The 23063-nt window shown below is 29.1% G+C and overlaps 1 protein-coding gene across 4 annotated transcripts; it reads right to left on the reverse strand.

The window, feature by feature from the left end:
- Window positions 1–11264: 11264 nt before the first annotated feature.
- On the reverse strand, window positions 11265–17018 carry LOC114175302 (two-component response regulator-like APRR2). Of its 4 annotated transcripts, none has more exons than XM_085671687.1 (12): window positions 16666–17018; window positions 15818–16089; window positions 15089–15168; window positions 14764–14830; window positions 14350–14396; window positions 13977–14054; window positions 13339–13890; window positions 12863–13003; window positions 12519–12782; window positions 12332–12403; window positions 12158–12235; window positions 11265–12076 (listed from the first exon to the last, which is right to left on the reverse strand). In XM_085671687.1, the coding sequence occupies exons 2-12, from the start codon at window positions 15945–15947 to the stop codon at window positions 11894–11896; spliced, it is 1692 nt and encodes a 563-aa protein (XP_085527813.1). In that variant the 5' UTR covers window positions 15948–16089; window positions 16666–17018; the 3' UTR covers window positions 11265–11893. The 4 variants fall into 4 exon arrangements, with proteins under 4 accessions (XP_085527813.1, XP_027915883.1, XP_085527814.1 ...); XM_028060082.2 differs by having other exon boundaries at window positions 15818–16020; window positions 16666–17017; XM_085671688.1 differs by having other exon boundaries at window positions 11265–12055; window positions 12140–12235; window positions 15818–16020; window positions 16666–17017.
- Window positions 17019–23063: the final 6045 nt, after the last annotated feature.

The following is a 23063-nucleotide window of genomic DNA, read 5'->3' on the forward strand; positions in this document are numbered from 1 at the left end:
TAAGTTTCAATTTCTACTTTCCACACAAAATAAGATGAGCCGTAATCATTGTTTTTGTTTTATTAGAGAAAAATATATATTTAATAAAATATTTGAGATGTCCAAACCCTTTACAATTTATGTATAAATATTGTTTATCTAGTAAAATAAATAAAATATTTAGAAACTTGGAGAACTGCCCTACTAACAAATATGTTTTCCTTGCTTACCAATCGAGTCAATCAACACCATTATGTTTACTAATCCAAGTTCAACACCATTACTTAATAAAAGAAAGAACTTATGTGCAATGAGCTCGTTGGCATAAGAATTCTTATGGTGTATGTGTGCTAGTGTTCTGTTTTGATTATTCCTTCCCAGCTTAATGGAATAGACATCGATATTATGCATATTTTGCATATTTCTTCTTTTGTTGTTAGGTTTCTAACGGTTCCTCAAAATTATACTTTCTTTCTTACTTAGCAAATACTCTAATTTTTTTAAAAGAAAGATTCTTGTTCAGTCTCAAGCTTATCGCAATACTTTCATGTACTCTTAAACTGTTTCTAACCTAAATAAGATTAAGTTAGTAGCTATTGTACAAAAAAATATTGTCCAAAAACATATGAAGTGGCATGATCATCCTAAATAATTTGTTGGTTAAAAAGAGCCAAGATACCATTGTGAATGCAATTTGTATACATTATTATTTGGACTGATGAAAATAACATGTCTTGAAAAGGCTTATATTATCTAGGATAATTAAGGAGTGAGTGTTAGTGACTATATAATGAACTTTAAGCCTATAAAATTTGAGAATGATTTCTGTATGTTGAATAAATTTGCACATAATAATTATTCTCTGATGGTTGTAATTTTTTTTTGATTTTGAGACTTTCATGTTATATTCTTATGTTCTTTATTTTAATTTTATTTCTCTATTAATAAATAAAGTGACTCTAGGAATTTCCTAACAATTATAAGTGTAAAAGTATAGTTTTGAATTTATTTATTTTTTTCGTTCATTAGGTCAGAAACCTAAAGTTTTAAAGCACCTGATCAGTCGCTTAAAGGAACGGTGAATGTGACACTGAGAATTTCGTAATAGTTTATTAACTGTTTGAACTTTTAGATGCCTTTCTTTTTGGATATGCAATGATGGATTAAGACTCCTTTTTTTTTCTTTTTCTTTTCTTTAATGCTTTCTGTACCGAGGATTACTATGCATATGTGCTGGCCTAAAAATCTAAATTATGATTAATATTTTTATAATTTGTATACATTTGTTTAATTGAGAATGAAGTAATGAACGGAGATGTTTTTGTTTATGATTGTGGACATGAAGCATATATATGTATCTAACTTACGTGATGCATAGCTGTGTTTCACAGAGGTTTGTGATGGCATTCTTATCACGAAAACAGCAGAACAGCCTTATGATGACATTACAAAAAGTTTACAGAAGGTGAGAAAGTTTTTGAGAATGTATTCTACGACACAAAATTATACCTTTGGGAAAGAAGGAACCAATGAGTTGTCATATTCTCCAACTAAACCACAAATATTGCAACCCTTCTTTAATTTCTTCACACCAATTACCTCTATAACACTGTATGGAGCTGAGAGGGACCTGCACTTTCCCACATTCAAATGCCTACACTCCCACCACTCATTGCTCATACCAGATATTTAATATTATATGTACGGATCAAAAAATTAAAGAATGCTTTATCTTCCTCGCTTCTTGTCTTTGTTTTTGTTCCGCCTAATAAAAAATGGTTCGCTTGTGCGGCTTTTTGGACGCTAGCAAGCCACACGTACACAATAATAATCTCCATTTCAGGGAATCAATCACTTAGATTCAGCTTCTCCTCTAAGAATTAATATAAATGTCAACTACTGCTTTATAAGAGTTAAAAAGACGTTTTTTTCATATCAGAATTATATTTTACTGTTTTTTATTTTATTTTAACTGTATAATAAATATCGTTATAGTTAACATTAATTAAAAAAATAAAAAAACTTTCCAAAAATACCAAGAGTTAAGTAGTTGACTTGCTCTCTATTGTGTAAAGTCCAAGTTGCAAATACCGACCAAAAATGAGTTGGTAGGAGATTGCCCTAATTAATTATATTATTAATTTCAAATGAGTTGAATACCATGTCATTCAAATGAAAATACACCAGCAAACGAATTGTTGAACCCCATTATTAGAGCGAAAACTATTTTTCTTGTATCGAAAAAGAACCAAGATGGATCTACAAAAAGGAAAGGATGTATACATGTATTTTTACAGTTAAATAAACTTTTGAAAAACATATTAATTAAAAATATATTGTAAACAATATCATCATATTATAAGGATAAGTCCTTATTGTCAAGAATAAATTATAATATACTTGTGAAATTGAGCAATAAACTATAGAGATAAATTGTATGAATCAAGTTGTTTGGTTTGAGGTCTTAAAAAATAAACTTTTCAACAGTATAGATTAATAAATATAATTTTTCTGATACCAACAACTTGGCAAATTAAGAACGATTTAAAATAAACAGCAATAATAATAATATGTAAATACATTAAAAGCAAGTATTTTAAAGTATTTTCATTACAAATACTTTGTACAATACTCGCACCACATCTTATTTCATTTGAAATGAATTTCACGTTATCACATCATTTCAGAATTTCTCACAAGTTTTATTTTAATGGTAAGATTTCGTAAGATCCATATTCAATAACTTCTTTATATGTTAATTTTTACAATTTAAGAATTAATTTAATTATATAATTAAATAATCTCATACAACATTCAATTCTTGAATTTAGCATTCTCACCTTAACCTATCTCAATCAAAATGTCTTATTGAATAAAATATTTTATGTTGGAGGTGCTCCTTAGGAGTAAGACGGTGGATATTATCCGAATTTATAACCGTTTTGACGGAGAATTCCTACATTAACTGGATATGAGTATGAATATGAAAAATTTCTGATTTTTTCAACTGGGTATGAAAATGTAGATATTTGTCCTGTCTCTATTTTCATACTTGTCATAATGTCCGTCCCTGCTATATTATTGTAAGACCCTATTATTTTATAACCCTTAATAAAAAGGGCTGCCCCAAAATCTGATGGGCCAAAGAGCTGGCCCAAGGGATAAAGCTGGTCCATAGTTGCCCTAACGCTTCCACCCTCTCATTCTCACAGATCCAGCCGTCAACTCTTTCCCCCCTCTCTCGGAGAGCTCTGCTAAGGTTAGGTTTCTGCCATCTTCAAGCTAGCTCAAAGTTGTTCTCTACTCCATGTAAGTACTGTTGCTAGCCATACTCGTCTCCGTTGTTCCTTTTCGTTTCTTTCAGTTAGGGCTTCCAAGTAACCCATCTCGTACTTCTGTTTCAGTATCCTTTCAGCTCCTCTGTTCGTTCTTTGAGCTGCTGCGTTCGCACGCTTGGCTGCCTAAGCCCCTTACTTCCTTTCCAGGTAAGGGAAGCTAGAACCCTCTAAAATGTCTGAGATGTTTGTGGTCGTTGGTGTTGATCTTGCGTTTGACTGCATTTTTGGAGCACTGTATGGATGTATAAAAATGATTGGATCATTGGTTGGTTTACTAAGTTGTCTGCTGCAGGAGAAAACAGTGGCGAGGACTGTTAAACTCGCCTAAGCGGGCATGTCTCGCCTAGGCGAGGTTAACAGGGGCTCGCCTAGGTATTTTTGTCACGAAGGGTCGCCCAGGCGACCCACTGTGATTTTTGAGCGAACGAGCATCTCGCCCAGGCGAGAGGGGTCTCGCCTCAGCGAGATCCCGCGTTGCTCTCTTTATGCTTTTTTCGAGCCCTCGCCTAGGCGAAGGGGACTCGCCTGAGCGAGAATGCCTCGCTTGAGCGAGACTCTTCAGCCTGAGCGAGGGATTGGGCGAGACAACGTGGTGTTTGGTTGTGTATTTGCTCTTATGATTGGAATTATTTGGGTATGACTGCCATTATGAGATATGTGTACATATGTATGGATATATGCCTAATGGATTGCTATATATGCGTGACATGATTCATAAATGATGAATGATGGGTGTTGTGGGAGCTTGGCATGTGAAATGAATGAGTGGTTTGGAACTAAAGGAACATGGTATTGATATGAGATGAGGCCCTGGACTCATGGGGTGGTGATGATCAGAGGCATGGTTTCAAAATGTGATGGTTATGAGGAATTAATCTCAGGGGTTGGTATGGAATTGTAAATATGATGTAATGTTCTCTTATTGCTGATTTATGAATATTGGTCCGCGTTAGCGTGTAAATTCCTTAGGGTCTCTAGGTGAGACCTCCGGGGTTGCACTTCAATGGTCGGGACGTAATCCCATGGCCCCTGGTAGTGGGTGTCCATGGTGGTGCCTCATCTGTATAACTAGGTAAGGATTCAAGGTAAGGTTGCATCCCGACACTCTAAGGGGTCAGTTAGTCTCACCTAGAGCGGACTGACACCTGTGGTGAGAGTAGCAGGAGGCCTGAAATTCACTAAGGACTAACCTTGTGGTGAGGGAAAATCAATTCATCGTAACACTTGTAACACATAGTTCGGGGGTGAGCAGAGGTATCCACCACAAGCGCGGACATCCGCTGAATCCGACCAAGTTATACGTATCTGGATGAGTCGAGTCGAGTCATAGTGTATTGATTGAAAAGTCTTAATATGCTTGAATGTTGTGTTGGTATTGGATGGTGAAAGTATATTTAACTGTATGATAAAAATGTTGTTGGCTCTAGCTTACCATTTTCTTGTTGGTTGCTTTGTATGTCGTGTTTCTATCTTCGCAATGATCATCAATTTATTGATGGGAGCAGATGCGAGGGATAATCGTGGTCATCAGGGAAGAGGCGACTCTGCAACTTAGTTTTCTTGGAATATCTTGAGGGCTACGGCCTATGTATTTGTCAGTTTTTACTTATGCTTATGTTTCCAGTAGACTGTTTATGATGCTCTTTAGTTTTTGGCGGCACCGTGGTGTGCCTTAGTTGTAAGGCCTCATGTTTAAACTTCGGAACTGCACTGTTATATTATAATCATGTGACGTTTTCTTTTAATTACACTCATTAATTAATTAGGACGTTACAATTATCATCATCATTATAGTCAATTAAATAACATTTATATATATATATATATATATATATATATATATATATATATATTACTATACATTTTTTAGCCATCCTGTTTAGGAGAGTGTATATTGGCTGGCAGGTTTCATTCTCTCTTGAAGCATTGGCGGCAGCAATTTGTTTAGCTTTCTTAATTACCATCAAATGCATGAGATTAACTACATTATAATGGCATCACTAATAAATAAAACCAACAACGCGTAATGAACTTTCTTAAAAGAGCCACCTTAACTGAAACTAATCCCACTTACTCCCATGCAAAATTGTAGTTATTTAATATTCATGTCCACAAACCGTCCTAGTTATCACAACCTTTCGCTCTAATTTTGGTATTATCCATAATGGCTCCTCTAATTTGTTTTTTACCCATTTTATAATATAAGGATTAGATATTATTATCGAAATGTGACGTGAGATTACCACACCTTATTGGTTGCAAGATCAATATAATATATTACGTGAGGTTTGAGCCACAAGCATGTGTGGTATACGAAATTTGATGCTAAAACTAAAGAGCACTTCCAACTTTGTTAATAATAATAATAATAATTATTCAGGACCTTTTAATATTATACATATTCAATGTTCAAAATTATGCACAGCTTTAGAATAATACCAGTAAGTTTCCAGAGCCTTCTTAGAGTTTTTAATATAACTCATCACGTCATCTTAATACTTATTAAAACATTAAAAAGAATTTGCATGGAGACTTTCACCTCAACCAACTAACCACCCTACATTATTTTATTCAGTGTTTTCTTTCTAGTGATCAATATTTTGAGTGGGTTGAGAAAATACTTTTTTTTGTTACACTTCAAAAAGTGTCTGATACTTTCAGAAAGCAGAGGGCTTTTTCTTCATGCAGCCTACAGTTTCTAACTGCACCTTCACAAATTTCAAAGTCACTATTTTATCCTTGGTAAACTTCACTTTCGGATTACTTGTTTAAGAAATCTTTCAAAACAAGTTTTTTTTTTTTTAATTTTAAAAAATAATTTTCAGAAAAGGATTTTTGGAATAGACTTTTTAAAACTAGATTTGTTGAACAAGTTTTTTTAACTGAATAAAATACATTCTGAAATAAACTTTTCAAAAACAATATATGTTACCTTTTCAAAACAGTATTTTAGAAATAACTTTTCAGAATGAGCTCTCTCTCTTCCTATGCTATTCAGAACAGAGGTGTAACAAAGACGATGACAATAGCTGTTGGTGAGAGATATTTTAATCTTTTTCTCTTAATATGGAATACATTTAGTAACAATGGAGGTGCAGAAGAAAACAAAAGTGTATCACTAATCATATCAGAACACCCTTTCGATGCCTGCTATTCCCACCTTAATTTTTCTTTTCTTCACCGCTACTACTCTCTTTCTCTTTCTCATGAACATCGCTCAAGTCATTTTGCAGAAATTTATTGTTGATACTTCCTGGATTACTCAATATTATGATTATTGTTACATATTACAAATTAATGATTGCCAATGTTATTTTAATAATTCATAAAATACGATACATCTAATCTTGACTCTCTTTTTTTCAACCAAGATGTCTTTAATCATTCACTTAATTACTCATATGGTACCCACATTTAAAAAGTTGTCAATTGCATCTCAACTTTTGAAAAATGTCTCAATTAAATTATTTTCAGACAAAAAATTATTAACACCATTACAGCGTGTCACATATCATTCTCTGTTTTTTTTTTTTTGTAAATTTTTTTTGCCACGTGTAAAGTTTCTAATGTTGCAAAACAATTGTCTTGATATCAATTTAGTTTCCATATATGTCTCTTTGATTTAATTTAGTTTCCTCTTTTGTCCTAATTTTTTTAATAATTGAAATATATTTTTATAATCCATTTTTTATAAGATTAAAACTAATTAAGTTAAATATTTTTACAAAATTAAGTATTGATATTTATATTAAAATTTAGTGGTAAAATAAATGATTAACAAAATATGGGTTAATAATATACAATAATGTATGTTATAAAGTAGTTTTAATAAAAAATATTATTATAACATTTATACAATTAATAAATTTTGTCTGGAAATGGAAAGAGACAATATTTTTATTTTGAAGAAAAAGAATTGTGTGCCTATATTACTCTATTAGTATAATATTTTTTTACCACTAAATTTTAATATAAATATTAGAGTATTTAATCTTGTAAAATTATTTATACTTAATTAGTTTTAATCTTATAAAAATAAATAGATTAAAAAAATATAATTCAATTATTAAAAAAATTGGAACAAAATTGAATCAAGTATACAAAGATATTGAATCAATGAGACATATATGAAACTAAATTGAAATCAAGACAACTATTCTGACATGTAACACTGATATTGTCACGTGTGACACTAGAGATTTGACACATGGTAACAAAAAAATTTTACAAAACAAAAAAATTAAAAAATTAAAAAAAAACAAAAGGTTGACATCTGGTGCGTTGTTAACAACATTAATAATTTGTTTTTTCTGAAAAGAACCTAATTGAGACAATTTTCAAGAGTTGAGATGCAATTAACATTCAATTGTTTAAAAAATTGAACAAAATTGAACCAAGTACACAAAGATGAGGACTAAATTGAATCAAGGAGACATATATGAGACTAAATTGAAATCAAGACAACTATCCTGACTTTTTTCACTGACATTGCCACGTGTGATACTAAAGACTTGACACATGATAACAAAAAAATTTTACAAAACAAAAAAGTTAAAAAATTAAAAAAATTAAAAAAAAAACAAAAGGTTAACATGTGGTGCCTTGTTAACAACATTAATATTTTTTTTCTGAAAAAGAAATCTCATTGAGATGCAATTGAGATTTTTTTAATAACAAATACCAAACTAACACATCTATTAAAATAAATATCATCCGAGTAATCATTGTGAGCCATGAGCTCGTTCATGCCATTACTCCAGAAACTAAGTGCAACAAGAAGTGACCAGCGTGCATCCAAATGATGTCAATGGCAAGTAAGTTTATCTTTTCTTTTTTTCTAATTAAACACAAGAGTGTTAAATGTTAAATAAATATCGGTATCTGAAGGTTTAGGTAGGTATGTGAAAATATTGGTAGGAAATGTATGACGACATCTTCCGCAGCCCATGTTGTCCACAAGAAGTGATTTTGTATGTGGAATGACCAAAATAGTGTTGCAGAAAAGTAAAAAACTAAATCTTGCACCATCTAATATCGAAGACGCACACTGCTAAGGAGTACCCAAAACATAGAAATAATTGAGTAATACATGTTTGTTTTCCAAAGTCAGCTATTTGAAATTATTATCCACATTTAGTAATCAATAATGATTGTTTATTTGCTTGAGTTTTCCATCCAATTCAACAATCTAATCGATATTATTGAACAATGACTATACCACCTTACTCGAAAAATAATATTTTAATATGTATATCAAATCCAAACTGTTGTGTCGTGCTTGTGTTGAGTGAAGAAATTAGATTTCAGTTGTGGGAGAAAAATCCATGGTATGAAAACAACATCAAATCCTAGTTGTTCAAAGAAGACTTCTTCTGATAACCCTTAACTACAATTTTCTTGTTCCTTCTAAATTTTAGGGAACAACTACTCTATTTCACTTCTTAAACTATTTGCTATTCATATTATTAACCTCGAATTAATGTTCTTTCTCATTTTCTATTCACATAAATTATTTCTTTACCTTAATTGTTTCAGATTTTATATAAACTTTTGCTTGAATATCTTAATTAAGATACTCTAAATCACCTCGAACACGGTTAACTATTTTGTGCACTTATATTTATGTTTTTCCTCTTGATCTTTTAAGAGAAAATTAGTAACAGTGAGAACTAATCCTACTTTTTATTCACTATCTTTTTTAAGTTTAATTAGTAATTTAGTTTTTAAATTTAAATTTTTTATTTGTTTTTATTTTTATATTTGATTCGATTTTATTGAGTTATAATATTTTTTAAATAGTCAATTTAAGAAAAAAGACAATAAAAATCTTATTTAATAAATATTGAATCTCAATTGAGGAAAAAAAATAAGTATATAAATCAAAATAAATTAAAAATTTAAATATAAAAATTAAATTTTTAATTAAGTTTATATTATATACATAATTTGAAATTCTTAGTTCATGGTTAAAAAAAAAGTATATTCAGTTACAAATTTTACTTTTTCACATAACTTAATAGGGATATGATAAAAAAAAAAAAAAGAATAAACAGTATAATAACGGGAGAATATTTACTTCCAGTCATGTTCTGATAAATGTCTTTTTACACCTAATACTAATACAATCACTCAACATTTACTTTTAAGGGTAATATAGTCATTTTAAAAAATTAATGTTAATAAAAAAGAAGAGATAAAAAATTTAAAAAATGTAAAATGGATATAAAAATTTATAAAGGGTAAAAGGTAATTCGAACTCTACAATGAAAGGGCATATATGGTCTAAGCTTAACTTTACTTCTCATATTTGTTCATTTTAATGTAGTTTGTAGATAATAAAGTAAAGATTAAGAGTAAAATATGATTTATATTTCTGATATTAGAAATACTATATACTACTATACATTTATATGCATTAACCTTCAAATTATTATTAAAATATATATTATCTTTTATAGGAATCTATTTGTTTTTCCCTATCTTTCTCATATGCAAACTAAGATTGTGACTCCTTATTATATAGAACTTTAAAAATTACTTGTAAATATACTTCTCAAGATGAAATCAAATATTGGTCGGACTATAATGTGTTGAAAGAAAATGTCGTAAGAAAATAATATTTAAATTGATAAATTTAAAATCTTTTTATACATAATTTGTAATAAATACTGATTTGAATTATTATATTTTATGAATTCAATCGTTAACATGTGTTTAAATTTTCAATTTTATTTTTGGTATAATAATGTTTTATTTAAATGTAAAAGTAAATTATATGAAGTTATTTTATTGATTCAAAATTACAAGAAGATTATTATTTTCTTAAAATTTGACCTAATATGAATCTGATTTGAAAAACACACTGTGAAATTTGTATAATCTATACTTGATCAACCTAATAAATCAAATAAATATGAATTTTAAAATATTAAATTTTGATTGTATTAAATTACATAAGTTAGAACGATGATAATTAAATGTTCTTTTGAATCATACAATTTGAAACTCTTGCATATATAATTACATATTATACTATCTAGAATAAAATTTTGTAGTCTGAAATATATAATTTATAATGTAAAAAAAATATAACATAATACATTTTTAGATTACCATATTTGAATACTATACTTTCAGATAATGTAAAGTAGAAAAGTAGTTGAAAAGTTAATTCCGTATATGGCATCAATTACGACAACTCACATTCTGCCTCCTCTACAAACCACTGCTAGCCATTCCCCATTAGTAAAAGGGAAGGAGAAGCTTGAATTCATGTAAAATATAAACCACACTATTGTTTTTACACAAATTAGGTAATTCTTGTGAAAATTATGATAATGAAAGAAGAAAGAGCCAACATTTATAGCAAACGGGTCCCTTTTTCAATACCCATGTGGTATGCAGGTTTTGCTTTTCAAAATAAAGGCAATAATAGTACCAAAAGTATGCCTAGGAGTGTACAATGAAGTAGGTACTATAAAAGTCCCAATAATAATTTTCTCATAAAATGGATACTAAAAAATATGTTCAATAAATTATTTAAATTTAAGTACTTTCAGCTTAGAACAACGAAGAGAAAAAAAAAACGATTAAATGGTAATCATTAAAAAAGGGAAATTGTAAATTTAAATGAAAACATATATTTTACTTACTGTATTTCGGTTAAAATAAAATAACCTCTGTTAATATTTATTTACAAGATAAAAATGTGGTGTTAAGTCACAACAAAGAAGGTATTGAAACTTCTATAATACTTTGACAAACACTTTTTTGGATAAATTTTCATCTATGGTGCTATCATGTCAACATTATGAACTAAAGAGGGTCTTAATGCCGATTGTCTTTTTTTCAAAAAAGGGAACAATGGAAGAAGAAATAAGGGATGTGCGACTTAGGATAGAAATCGATTCTAGATTTGGTAAAAATCAGAAGAAATGGAAGAAGAGCTAAACAGGTGTCAAAGTGGTGTACTCAACTTTATTCACGACGTGTACCCCATCATCATTATCATCATCGTCTTCTTCATCATTATTATTATGCATCCCACAGACCCCCACCCCTCATAGATAGGAAAATCACTGTTATGGGTACACTTTATGCCCCCAAAAGTACCACATTTACAACAATTGATATCCCAGTTATGATGATCATGTATTTACAACCACAAGTTTTGAAGAGAGCATCAATGGATGCGTGGCAAATTCTGCACCGCCCAAGTTGCCTATCGGCTGTTCACCACTGCAATAAAGCACACCTCACTTTTCTCTTCATTTATTACTTGTTGCCTTGTTTTGGCATGTGGCTTTGGATAGGAACAAACAAAGTCTACTTGTTGGTTTTCATCGTGGAATCTGTAACCAGACAGCGGAATAGTAGAGACCTAAAATTGGTTGGTGGGGTGGTGATGGGACCAAATAAGGTAAAACAAAATAGTCCCAACAACAACTCCTAGTTGGAACCTCATTACACTTAGGAAAACAAAAATAATTGCTACAGGGTGTTGTTGTTCATCTGGTGGACCCCCTTTTGGTTGGTCACCATCAGAACAACTCTTGGTGCATGCATCAATGTCACCCTCAATTTGAACCCTTGCTGCTCCTAGGAGGAATGCTGCAAATGCCTTGTCTTGATAACTCAGCCAACACACTGTCTGTGGAAGGGGGTTTCAGTCCCAAAGGCAATGGTAGCCATGGTTTGCTTACTGCCTCTTTCACAACCTTGTCAACAACCTCCTCTGCCTGCATGCATGCATCGTAACACTGGTTACTGCATTTAATTCTATTTCTTCTCTTACGATTACAAACCATTTATATATGACTCACAAGCCAATGGTTGCATACCGGATAATGCTCTAAGGAACTTTGTGGCATCGTAAACGTCTGACCTGTTGCATCCGCATTGAGCAACGCAGGCATGTTCTGAGGAATATCAATCGTACATAGAGACATTAATCATTAACATGCAAAATACTATAGATACTAGGTTAATATCTTCATTGTTATGCTGACACTCACCTTAGTGTAGGGAAAAGGAGCTTGAGGAGGTGGTACTGGTAACACTGGACAGCCCCATGCATCTGCATGCATCTGAAAGATCGAGTAACCACAGGTCAAACTACGTCTCACAAGCATGAGAGCTATATAATATACAAGAAAAACATCATATCCTCATCCTTGAGTTCTGAAAAAACAAAGATATTACCCCTGGAATCGGTTTCCAGTGCCAATGTTCAGCAGTAGGCTGCCACAAGGGATAACCAGGAGAGCTCCAAATATGCATGCCAGCTGTTTGAGTGCTAGATTGTCCCCACATAGGATATATAGGAGCCATAGGAAGGGTTTGATTAGAATGATATGGAGGAAAGGCCATAATTGGTCTTTGAACACAATAGATCCTTTCTCTTTGATTCAGCCATTTCCGATCTTCTTCCTTGGGAAAGATTTGTCTCCTATGCATTCTGTACTTCTGTTTATTTAAAAACTTGTTTAAGTATTGCAGATAAGAAATTGATCAACCATAACCAGTAATGTACTTTATGTAATTACCTGAAGATGGCTTGCCACATTATGCCTTGTCAAACCCTCCACTTTCATTATCTCTAATATTCTAGAAGGAATGGCTTGATCAATGCTTAGTTGCTCAACTGCCTTCACAAATTTTTTGTGCAGCTCAGGCGTCCAGTCTACCTGAGACCAAAACAAAACTGTAACTCGGTGGAAAGAGTACTTCCTAGATTTCCAATCATAGATTAGTTCTGTTTGACAATTCCATTATCAGTTTTTAGTTGATTATAACTTCATGATTATGAATATCGAATGGAATCTTGTCCGAGATTTCTTGATCAACTCCAAGAATGCAGACACAATAAATGGAAACATCGACAGATTAAACAGAAGTTTAGAAACATTTTTCTAAATGTGTCACATAGTCACTGTAATTTTCAAGCAAATAGCAGCATGGGCAAGTGGATTAGAATAACAGAAACATCGTAAGAAGAATGAATAGTCATAAAGCAACTTACTTTCATCTTCTTCCGCCTTGGCTTTATCTCACATGAATCACTAACAACGCCTACTATATTTGCAGATTTGGTATTTTTGTCAGGGTTGCTTAGAACCTTTCTTTTTTGTGTATGTAGAGAGGCAATACTCTCACCCTTGGAAGCATCAACTAAATCCACTTCCTCCCTAGCCAAAGTCATATCAGATTTCCTTTCTTGAGGAGTACTTTCAGTTTCAGCATTCAAATTTCCACAAGTAGTTTCGACAGATTTAGATTCTCCATCATGTTCCCCACTTTCTTTTTCTGTGGAGCAATTAGTCTGGTCTTGGCAATCACCATCGTCTAACAATCTTGTCCCATGCATCAATTGTGGGGTTGAAGGAGCTGGATATTTATCATTTCCAGGAGACAGTACATGATCATAATCAGTAAACCTGGCTGCCTCATCTATATCAATGGATACTTTATTTTCATCTTGTTCATTGTCTGTTGGGAGCTGCAACATAGTCACTAGAGATTCCTTGACAGGTTTAAGCGATTCACACAGGATACTTGTCCCAGAACTGAATGCCTGATTGAGTTCAATCACATGAGAAATTATTATTCTCATTAACTTAATAGTAAATACCATGGTAGTATCAATACAACATCGCAGACCTTGTGAACCACATGCTGCCAGATATTTCTGAGCTTGTCCTCAGAGAGTGGTTTGCTGAGGAACTCAACTGCACCAAGCTTAAAAAAAAAATGGAGCTAAGAGTCAAGAAGCTTGCATTACCAATCAGAACCAAAAGAAAACGTACAGTGTCTAGTGAGTTAAAGATCATATTTTTGCACAAAAGATTGAACAGACAATTCAAATAAGTTATCAGTAATTTGGTCAATAATTACAATGAATCAAATGTTTGAATTAGCTAACTACAATAAGGAAAAAAAGTCTAACATTGAAATATAACATAGCAGTTAGCTTAGTTCAAATAATATAGCTTAATAAGATATTTAAGCATAAATAATGAGGATGTAAGCTTACCGCTATGCACTTCATCATGATGTTCAGGCAATGGTTGTTAGAAGTCACTACATGAAAAATTGGAAGTATCACTGGTAAGAAAGATTAAAATGAGCAGAAAACAGCTTTGAAGCAAACTTTTCCCCACATTTTCCATGCAATGCTATCTTTTAGATCATTCACAAGTTAAACTGATAAAAAATATTTAAAATGATAAGTTGCAGGTATGAAAACAACAGCATGCAATGCATTACAAGCTCTCCTAAATTGAACTTTAAAAGCATATCGATGTTTATCTCCTTATCTGTAACTGGTTTTGGTTCAGCATTCAAACGACATAATTGATTTGAGAAGACCATTATTATAGACCAAAGATTATAGTTCTAAAGAACTAACAGAGGTTAAACTAGCAAAGTCATTTTGGTCTATACTTACTAATTATTGGCAAGTCCTTGGCATTCTCAAGAAATTTGAAACCTCCCTGGCTACTGCTTGAACTCACCTGCAATTAGGATGAATGCATTCGGTTAAAAATGATATCATCAAAGTTATAACAATCATAAGATTCAGAAATAGAACTTTAACAAGATACAAGAATAGTCATCCCTTGTGATTCGAATTTAAAAACTTTCTAGTTATACCAATGAAAGAAGTATGTTTTATTAAGTTTGGCAGCAACAAAGACCTTCATTTTCTAATTTTAAATTTTGCAATTACGGCATGATGATTTTTCATTTTATAGAAAATGAAAATCCGTTACCTCTACTATGGCAATGTGGAAGTTTTGAGGTGTACTTGAGATTGCTGACAAAGCTTCATTCTCATCACAGAATGTAGAAACTGTAAAGAAACTCAAAACTTACTAAACAAATGAATAGAGAAAACAAGCATGTACATGACATAAGATATAATTTCAGTTAAAATTGTTTCATGAAGCCTTTTTTTACTAATAAATTCATGTCTAGGCAACTGAAAGGACAGTCAATGTGCAAAATTAGTGTAGACTCGATAGTTCAGACACAGATAACTGACCATTTTTTATACATCAGAACTTTACAACTTAGCCTATATAAGTCAGATAACTGACAGATTTTTATACTTTATATCTTTACAATTTAGACCACATTCAGTTTTGAAAACACATAGTTTTACTGTAAACAAAAACTTTAGCAGCTTCGTAAGATGCAAAGAAATCCAATATGTGAAAACACTGAGCATGCAAAATAAGGATTGTTTCAAATTTTGAAGGCTCCAAAGGGCAACTAAATTTTGTCAAAATTTCTAGGCTCCACAGAGGTACTAAAATCTGAGACCACAATTATACCAATTGACCATATACGAATTGTAAAGCAATGAGGCTTTAGAAGATGCCATCGGATAGAAAGATGGGGACCAACTTACCCACTATGGGCCATACGTGGGAATTGTTAGATGTAGATAAAGAAGTCAGCCATGGCATAACAAAAAGAAGGAATCCAAAAAGTCTTACCATTATAGTCCATGGCTTCAAGCTTTGCCCTTATCTCGGCAGCAGAAATGCTGTCTCCCTCAAGAAGAAGAACCTTGAGTCCTTTGGGAAAATCTTTCCATTCTTGTAAATCATTGGCAGTGAAAACCATAGCTGGCTTGGCATCGTTTCTCAGTCTCCCACAGAAAGTAAAGGATCAATACAGCTTAATCAAAGACCAATTCCTTCAGCACAACCATGAGATCACAAGCTTGATTCAGTTGGACAGGCTTCAGCATAAGACTTCATAACATCTTAAAACAAAACAAGAAGAAGAAAAAAAAAAAAAAACTCCATTGCACACTCAATTTTGTTCAAATGGTAAACAGCTCATAAATAGGCAACAGAAAATGCAGAACACTGGCATGAGACCAAAGAGTCACGAAACAAGGTTCAGATCAAAACAGAATCCCACCAATTTTCTCAGGAAGCATTTTCTTCGAAAACCAGAATCAAAGACTCTCCTTTTGCATCCCAAATATCTCATTGCTGATTCCGCTCTCACAGAACAGCAAACAGACAAATATGTCATCCCAGAAATTAAGATCTCACGAAGACCAAAAAAAAAACTCCGCCTACCACTCATGACAGCAGAACAAAAGAAGAAGACTTTACACCAAAAAACGGGTCAGGCAAGCTATTCATATCCGTGAGTCCAATAAACAAGCTGAAGGCTCAAAAGGGTAGACATGCATGCACATATTTTAATTCCAAATGTACAAAATTCAAAGAAGCAACAAAGATGAACACTTGGACTTGATCCGAGAGAGAATTGGCATGCCCACACACACACACAAAAAAAAGTGTTCATGTGAAGCCATTTTCATTACCTCCGCATAAAAGAAAATGATTGTTCAGTTCCATTGCTTAAGCTTTGTTGTTTCTCCTCTTATTGCATTGTTAATAAACAGATGGGGAAGATGGAAGGAATGGAAGTTAAGGGAAGAGGAAAGTTAAGTGTTGGCTTTGGAGGGTGGTTCGTTCCTGTGACCACTGTGCAGTTGCCATCAGCAGTTACGGACCACAAGTAAGGCTCTCAAAAAGGTCGATGAACCTTTCTGCCACTTCTTCAAAGGTTAATATTCCAACACTACCCTTCTTCTGGGGATACCGGCAACTTCTTCACCCATCAACCAAGAACAAATGGTTGCAGGAAACCACGCTCAACTACTTATTAATATTATGGTAAAACTTTTAGGGGAATAGTTTCTAACCGATGTTGGACTTTTACAGGTTTTAACCATTTTTATGATAAAGTAACATAACTTCATAAGGTGTCTCCTCCTCATCAGTGCCACTAGACAATTATGAATTTATTTCTCTAGAAAATATAGTTAATGAATTTATAGTTGTTGGGTGCCCAATCATGGTGCATTGATATTCTGCGTATTTGCTTATGCATTAAATTGATCAATAATTAATTAAAATTGATTTTTTAACATAAAATTAATATGTGTTTGGTTTTTAAAATTAATTAAAAAATAAAAAATCATTTTAAATAAGAAACAAGTTATTTTTACTTCTAATGGAAAATCTTCTTTTAAGCAATTCTCCAACGAAACAAAGCAAGTAGGTAAATATTTCAACCCGTGTCGGTACAAAGACGTTTAACTTTACAAACTTTTTTTTTTCTTAGTATTGGAGGTAATTTTATTCAAATTGAATAAAGTAGATACCTAATCAAAAAAAAATATTTATTTGATTATTTTGTTGTTACTATTTTATTTTTAAAAAGGCAATTCGGTGCATTGAAAGAGAAACGTAATATAAATTTTAAAATTTAACTCTCAGAAAAGAGTTCAAAGGAAAATGCTTTTACTTCTTAGTTTTTAAACAGGAAATTTTGTTTAAAGTCTCGCATTTTAAAAGTTAAACTAAAAATCATTTATAAACATATTTTTCTATTAATGGTAGTAGCATATCACTGGATTCTCAAGCGATAACTTATATATAACTGAGTCATAACGATATTATTTTAATAAATTTGAAATAAAAAAGTGAAAAAGAAATTTATCATTAAATTGTGTAATAATTTAATAAGTATTTAATTTAATCTATTATTTTTAAATATATATATATATATATATATATATATATATATTAGAAGAATAATTATCTTGAATAAAAATATTTTTAAATATATTTTGTTGGAAGAGCTCTTTGAATTATTTTTATTCGCGTTGACAAAAAGTATTTTTAATTTGTTTTCATGTATAGTTTAGTTTTAAATTGAAACTCGATATTTAAAAGAATACTAATAATTTGAAATAACATATCACAATATAAATTATTTATTACAAATTTAAAATATAGTTTAGATTTAATATATTTTTTATCATTATTATTTATATTTTATTTAATTTCATTTTACTATTTTTATAGATTGTAGGATAAGTAATTACTTCAAGACATTAAGATTAACACATATTTCTTTATTTTTAGTACAATAAAAAATTACATTAATATAAAAAATCATTTCATTAATTTTATTTAAACTATTTTAGTAAATAAGATAATTTAACACATATTTAGTAATTAACATTTGTGACGTATGCCTGCGTGTTCAATTATATTAAACATTAACCAATTTCAAATAAACTAATACAATTAAGAATTTAAACTATTACAATAAAACTATAATTATTTTTATTATACTAGAAATAATATATATACCTTACGTTTTAATTTGACCACCTTTTTTAAACTGCTCAATATGATTTTTTTTTTCAAAGGTTATTTTTTTCTATTTTTAGTTATCTACTTTTTCCTAATTTTTTCCATATACCTTTTCTCTCTCATTCTAACCCAACCCTATCTCAACTTTAACAACACTATCAATAGTGGTGACAACAGGGGATGGGAACTAGAAAGGATGAAGGAGATTTCAATCAGAACAAACGAAATGGAATACAAAGTCTTCGAAGTTATATATATATAAAAGAAAATTATTTTTTACCGACGTTTGGTTGGAAAACTTTTGATAATATACACATGATATCACGTCAATGAATAAAAATAAAATTTTATGCAATTTGAAAAAAAAATGTTTGATATGTGTTATAAAGTAAATTTTATCAAATTTTGTCAAAAATAATTATCAAATATGCTAAAATCCGCATATTAAAGGTAGGAGTTAGGATAAGAGATAAAAAAAATAGAAAAAAAATAGACATATAAGAAAAAGAATAAAAAATTTTAAAAAATTATTGTGGATCGTCTAGATATATAGTGAATAGGGATTTAAAAATAAAAAATAGATACATAGTGAATAAGAATATTGACAAAAAGTAACCCACTGAGTAGTTTTTTTTTCTTTTTAAATAGAGATATTTGAAAAAAGCGATATGAAATTGAAAAATATAATAGAAAGACAAACAATATATTAAAATTTACATTTTTATGGTGAGATAATTATTTATTAAAAATTTATATATAATATTTACATGGCTAAGTATTATTTATCATAAATTTTAAGTATATAAAACTAATAGTTAATTTATGCACTGGATAAACCAAAATATTAATAAAAATAAAATATAGATAACGCATTATCTCACATATTTTCACATGATTAAAAATTGTTCCGATTATGGCAAAAACACATATTTGAAAAGGGACAACTAACACACGTGGGTGAAGTTTAGCAAAATATTTGGTCAGAATAGATTGAGTTTGTGAAAATATTTTGATGTCCTACTAAGAATTCAAATAACTTATAACACGGTTTAGAAAAAAAGTTTGAAGCTAAGATAATTTTAGGAAGGATAATGTATTAACATATTCAAGATATTTAAGGTGAAAATTAAAATAATCCGTAATCATTAATAATTAAGTTTAAAATGTAAATTTATACAAATAAGATCTAATAATTTAGAAAATTTGTCATAGTTGAGTTACGATGTTGACTTATTATTTATAAATAATAATATTTTAAATAAAAAAAAGTTTTTCACTAAAATACTCTTAGGACATTACATAATTTCAACCATATAATGTGCTTCTAACTTATTGCTAAACACATAACTCTCAACGTGTTTATTACAAGCTAAAATGCTTCACGAACTTCATTCTAGCCATCATCTTTTACATTTTACTAATATTATTTTATTAAGCTGTGTGAGATATTCATTGTTGAATGATCAAATTAACTCTGAAGTTGAGAATGATTATTTTAGGAACTTCAAAAGTGTTTTCATTTAACTCCACTGGCTCAAAATTTCCATTTTATAACACACATATACAATTGTATGCATGTTAAAAGAAGTTATATTTAAGGAATATTATATTTCCAATGTAATATAATATAGTTCATCTTTAACATATACATGATGGCATTGAGTATGGTGGTCCTAATCACAAATTTGATATTTAATGTAAGTATGATGGTCCTTTAATCACAAATTTGATATTTAATGTAAGAACGATGGTCCTAATCACAAATTTGATATTTAATATAAGGGTTAAATATGTTTTTGGTTATTTAATTTTTACTGAAAATTAGAATTAGTCCATCTTGGAAATTTTGAACCAATTTAGTCTTTATCTGTATAAATACGTGATTTAGTTTTTTAAACTAAATTTGTTTAAGTTTATTTTACATTTCAAACGCATTCTTCAGCTAACATTCAAGCGAACATGTGTTAAACGGTGTAAACAAACTAAAATACTATAATAAGGTATGTTTGAAACGTCAAATAAACTTAATAAAATTTGGTTAAAAGGATTAAATTCACACATTTACATAGTTGAGGGACCAATTTGGTTTAAGTTTTACAAGAAAGACCAATTACAATTTTCACTAAAAGTTGAAGAACAAAAAACATATTTAACCCTTAACGTAATTATCCATTTAAAATTCAAAATGTTGTTATTGTATTGAAGTTTTTTATCACAATGTTATGTGGAATAAGATATGTACAATATTTTTTAAAATTTTAATTAATAATACAAAGATAATATGATATCGATTATTATGTTATTGTTCCCTAGATATGTTAATAATAAACAAATATTAGAATTTAATATAAATTTTTATATTTTTAATTGGTATAATAAAACAAATAGTTTGTCTTTTTTTTTTCTTAACACATCACACAAAAAAATTATAAATGAAAAAGTTCATATCATTATTTCTTATTTAATTGTTAAAATTTTCAATTATACTATCAAATTTTGTAGGTAAAATAGATGTCACCTCAAAAATATACTTTAATTCATAATTAAACATAATTAAAAAAAAAAAGCTTATATTTCTTTCATAATCAAATAATTAACATTTCTCTATAGATTTTCAATTGTCTTTTAAAATTATAGTTTCATTGTTGTTTTAATTAAGAATAAAGATAGTTTAATCTATATTTTTTGACCTACTTTTAACTAATTCCTTCAATCACCATTAAATTATCTATTTTAATTCTTTTAAGTGATGTGATGTGATGATTTAATGGTGATTGAAGTGGTGAGTTAAAAGTAAGTAAAAAAAGTGAATTAAAATATATTTTTTCATCTTTTTGATCAATTTAAGTTGTGATTTTAACATTAACCATAGTCAAATAAATCATTCTTACATTATCCATTATCATGATCTTGTTGGACCTTAGTACACTAGTCTCACAACTTACTTTTGGTATTTCTGCTAACCTTGTAGCATTCTAGTTGCATATAGCACTTAGGATCCTTCATTATACCACTGATTATTATTATTATTATTATTATATTTGTTATTTCTTGCTTAATAGTTTCATTGTAGTGTCTCTTAAACTTAGACTACTTGAAAGGACTTTTTTTTATTCATATAAACCATTTTTGAATTTTATTAACCTGAGTAGATTATTAATTTTTTTTTTCAAATTATACCTTTTAATGTTTAAGTACAATTTCTTTTTGTGAAATATTAAATTCTCATATTTGTTTTTCTAATTTGGAGATTGTTTGTTATTGGAATCCTATTTTTTATGAACGAATTCTTAATAACGATTTTTTTTTTCTAGTTTTATAGATTTGTATATTTATTTATAATAATTATTTTATTAAAAATTTATAATTTTTGTATGAACTCATGTGAATATAAATTTAAAAATTATATTTAATTAAATATTTATAAATTAATCGGGAATAAATAATTTGAAAAGTGATTATAATAACTAAGATAATTTAAATATATTGTAATTATGATAATAGATAAATTATTATAATAAAATATTATAATTATGGTTTTTTTTTATAAAACTAATTTTGATAAATGTATATTTATTTGGTTAAAATAATTTGTGTAATATTTTTGTATAATAAGTTAGTAAAAAATAATAATAATATGATTGTTGGAGAAAATATTTGAAAAGAAATTTAATGTAAAGTTAAAAATTAGTAATATAAATTTAAAGCATTTAGGTTTATTTATAAAAATATTATTTAAAGAAAATAATAAAAAAGTATAGAATTTTTTTTAAAAAGTTTTATTTAGAAAAATATATAAATTTAAAATATAGCAAAATATTAAATTTTGTAATAAAAAGTTTAAAACATTAAAGGAATAAATTCAAATTCAAATTAGATAATTATTTATTGAAGTTATTAGTTATTTTAATTAAAGTTAATGATTAAAAAAATAATTATTTAGTACTAAAAAAATTAGAATAAATGTATTGTAAACAAAGAATACAAAATAAGATGAACTAAGGGAATTGGTTTGAATTAGGCAAATGTATATTTATATAGTTAAAATTTAATTTAATTTTTCTAACTTATTACACACAAAAATTATTGCATAACTTATTTTAACAAATTAATATAAATTTATCAAAATTAATTTTACAAAAAATAACCATAATTACAATATTTTTAAATTATATTATTTATTATAATCATTCTTCAAATTTATTATGCTTAATTAATTTATAAAGATTAAATTAATTTTTTTAAAAATTTATATACATCCAAATTTGTAAAACATTATAAATTTTAATATAATAATTAATTATGAATAAATATATAAATTTATAAAACAAGAAATAAATATTACAAAAAATTATTCTTCAAAAGACATAGATTCAGTCGTATTAATATGCAAAGTTAGATAAAGCATGACAAGAATTTAATATTTTGTGAAATAAAATTGTTCTCGAACAGTAAAAATGTTTAATTTGAAAAAAAAAATTATGATGATCTATCCAAGTCAATAAAATTCATAAATGGTATATAACAGTAAAAAAGTCACTTGAAAGTTATA

This window comes from Vigna unguiculata, chromosome 3, assembly GCF_037176805.1.
Source record: "Vigna unguiculata cultivar grain cowpea cultivar isolate G323 ecotype 2 chromosome 3, ASM3717680v1, whole genome shotgun sequence".
In the NCBI taxonomy this organism is placed as follows: domain Eukaryota; kingdom Viridiplantae; phylum Streptophyta; class Magnoliopsida; order Fabales; family Fabaceae; genus Vigna; species Vigna unguiculata.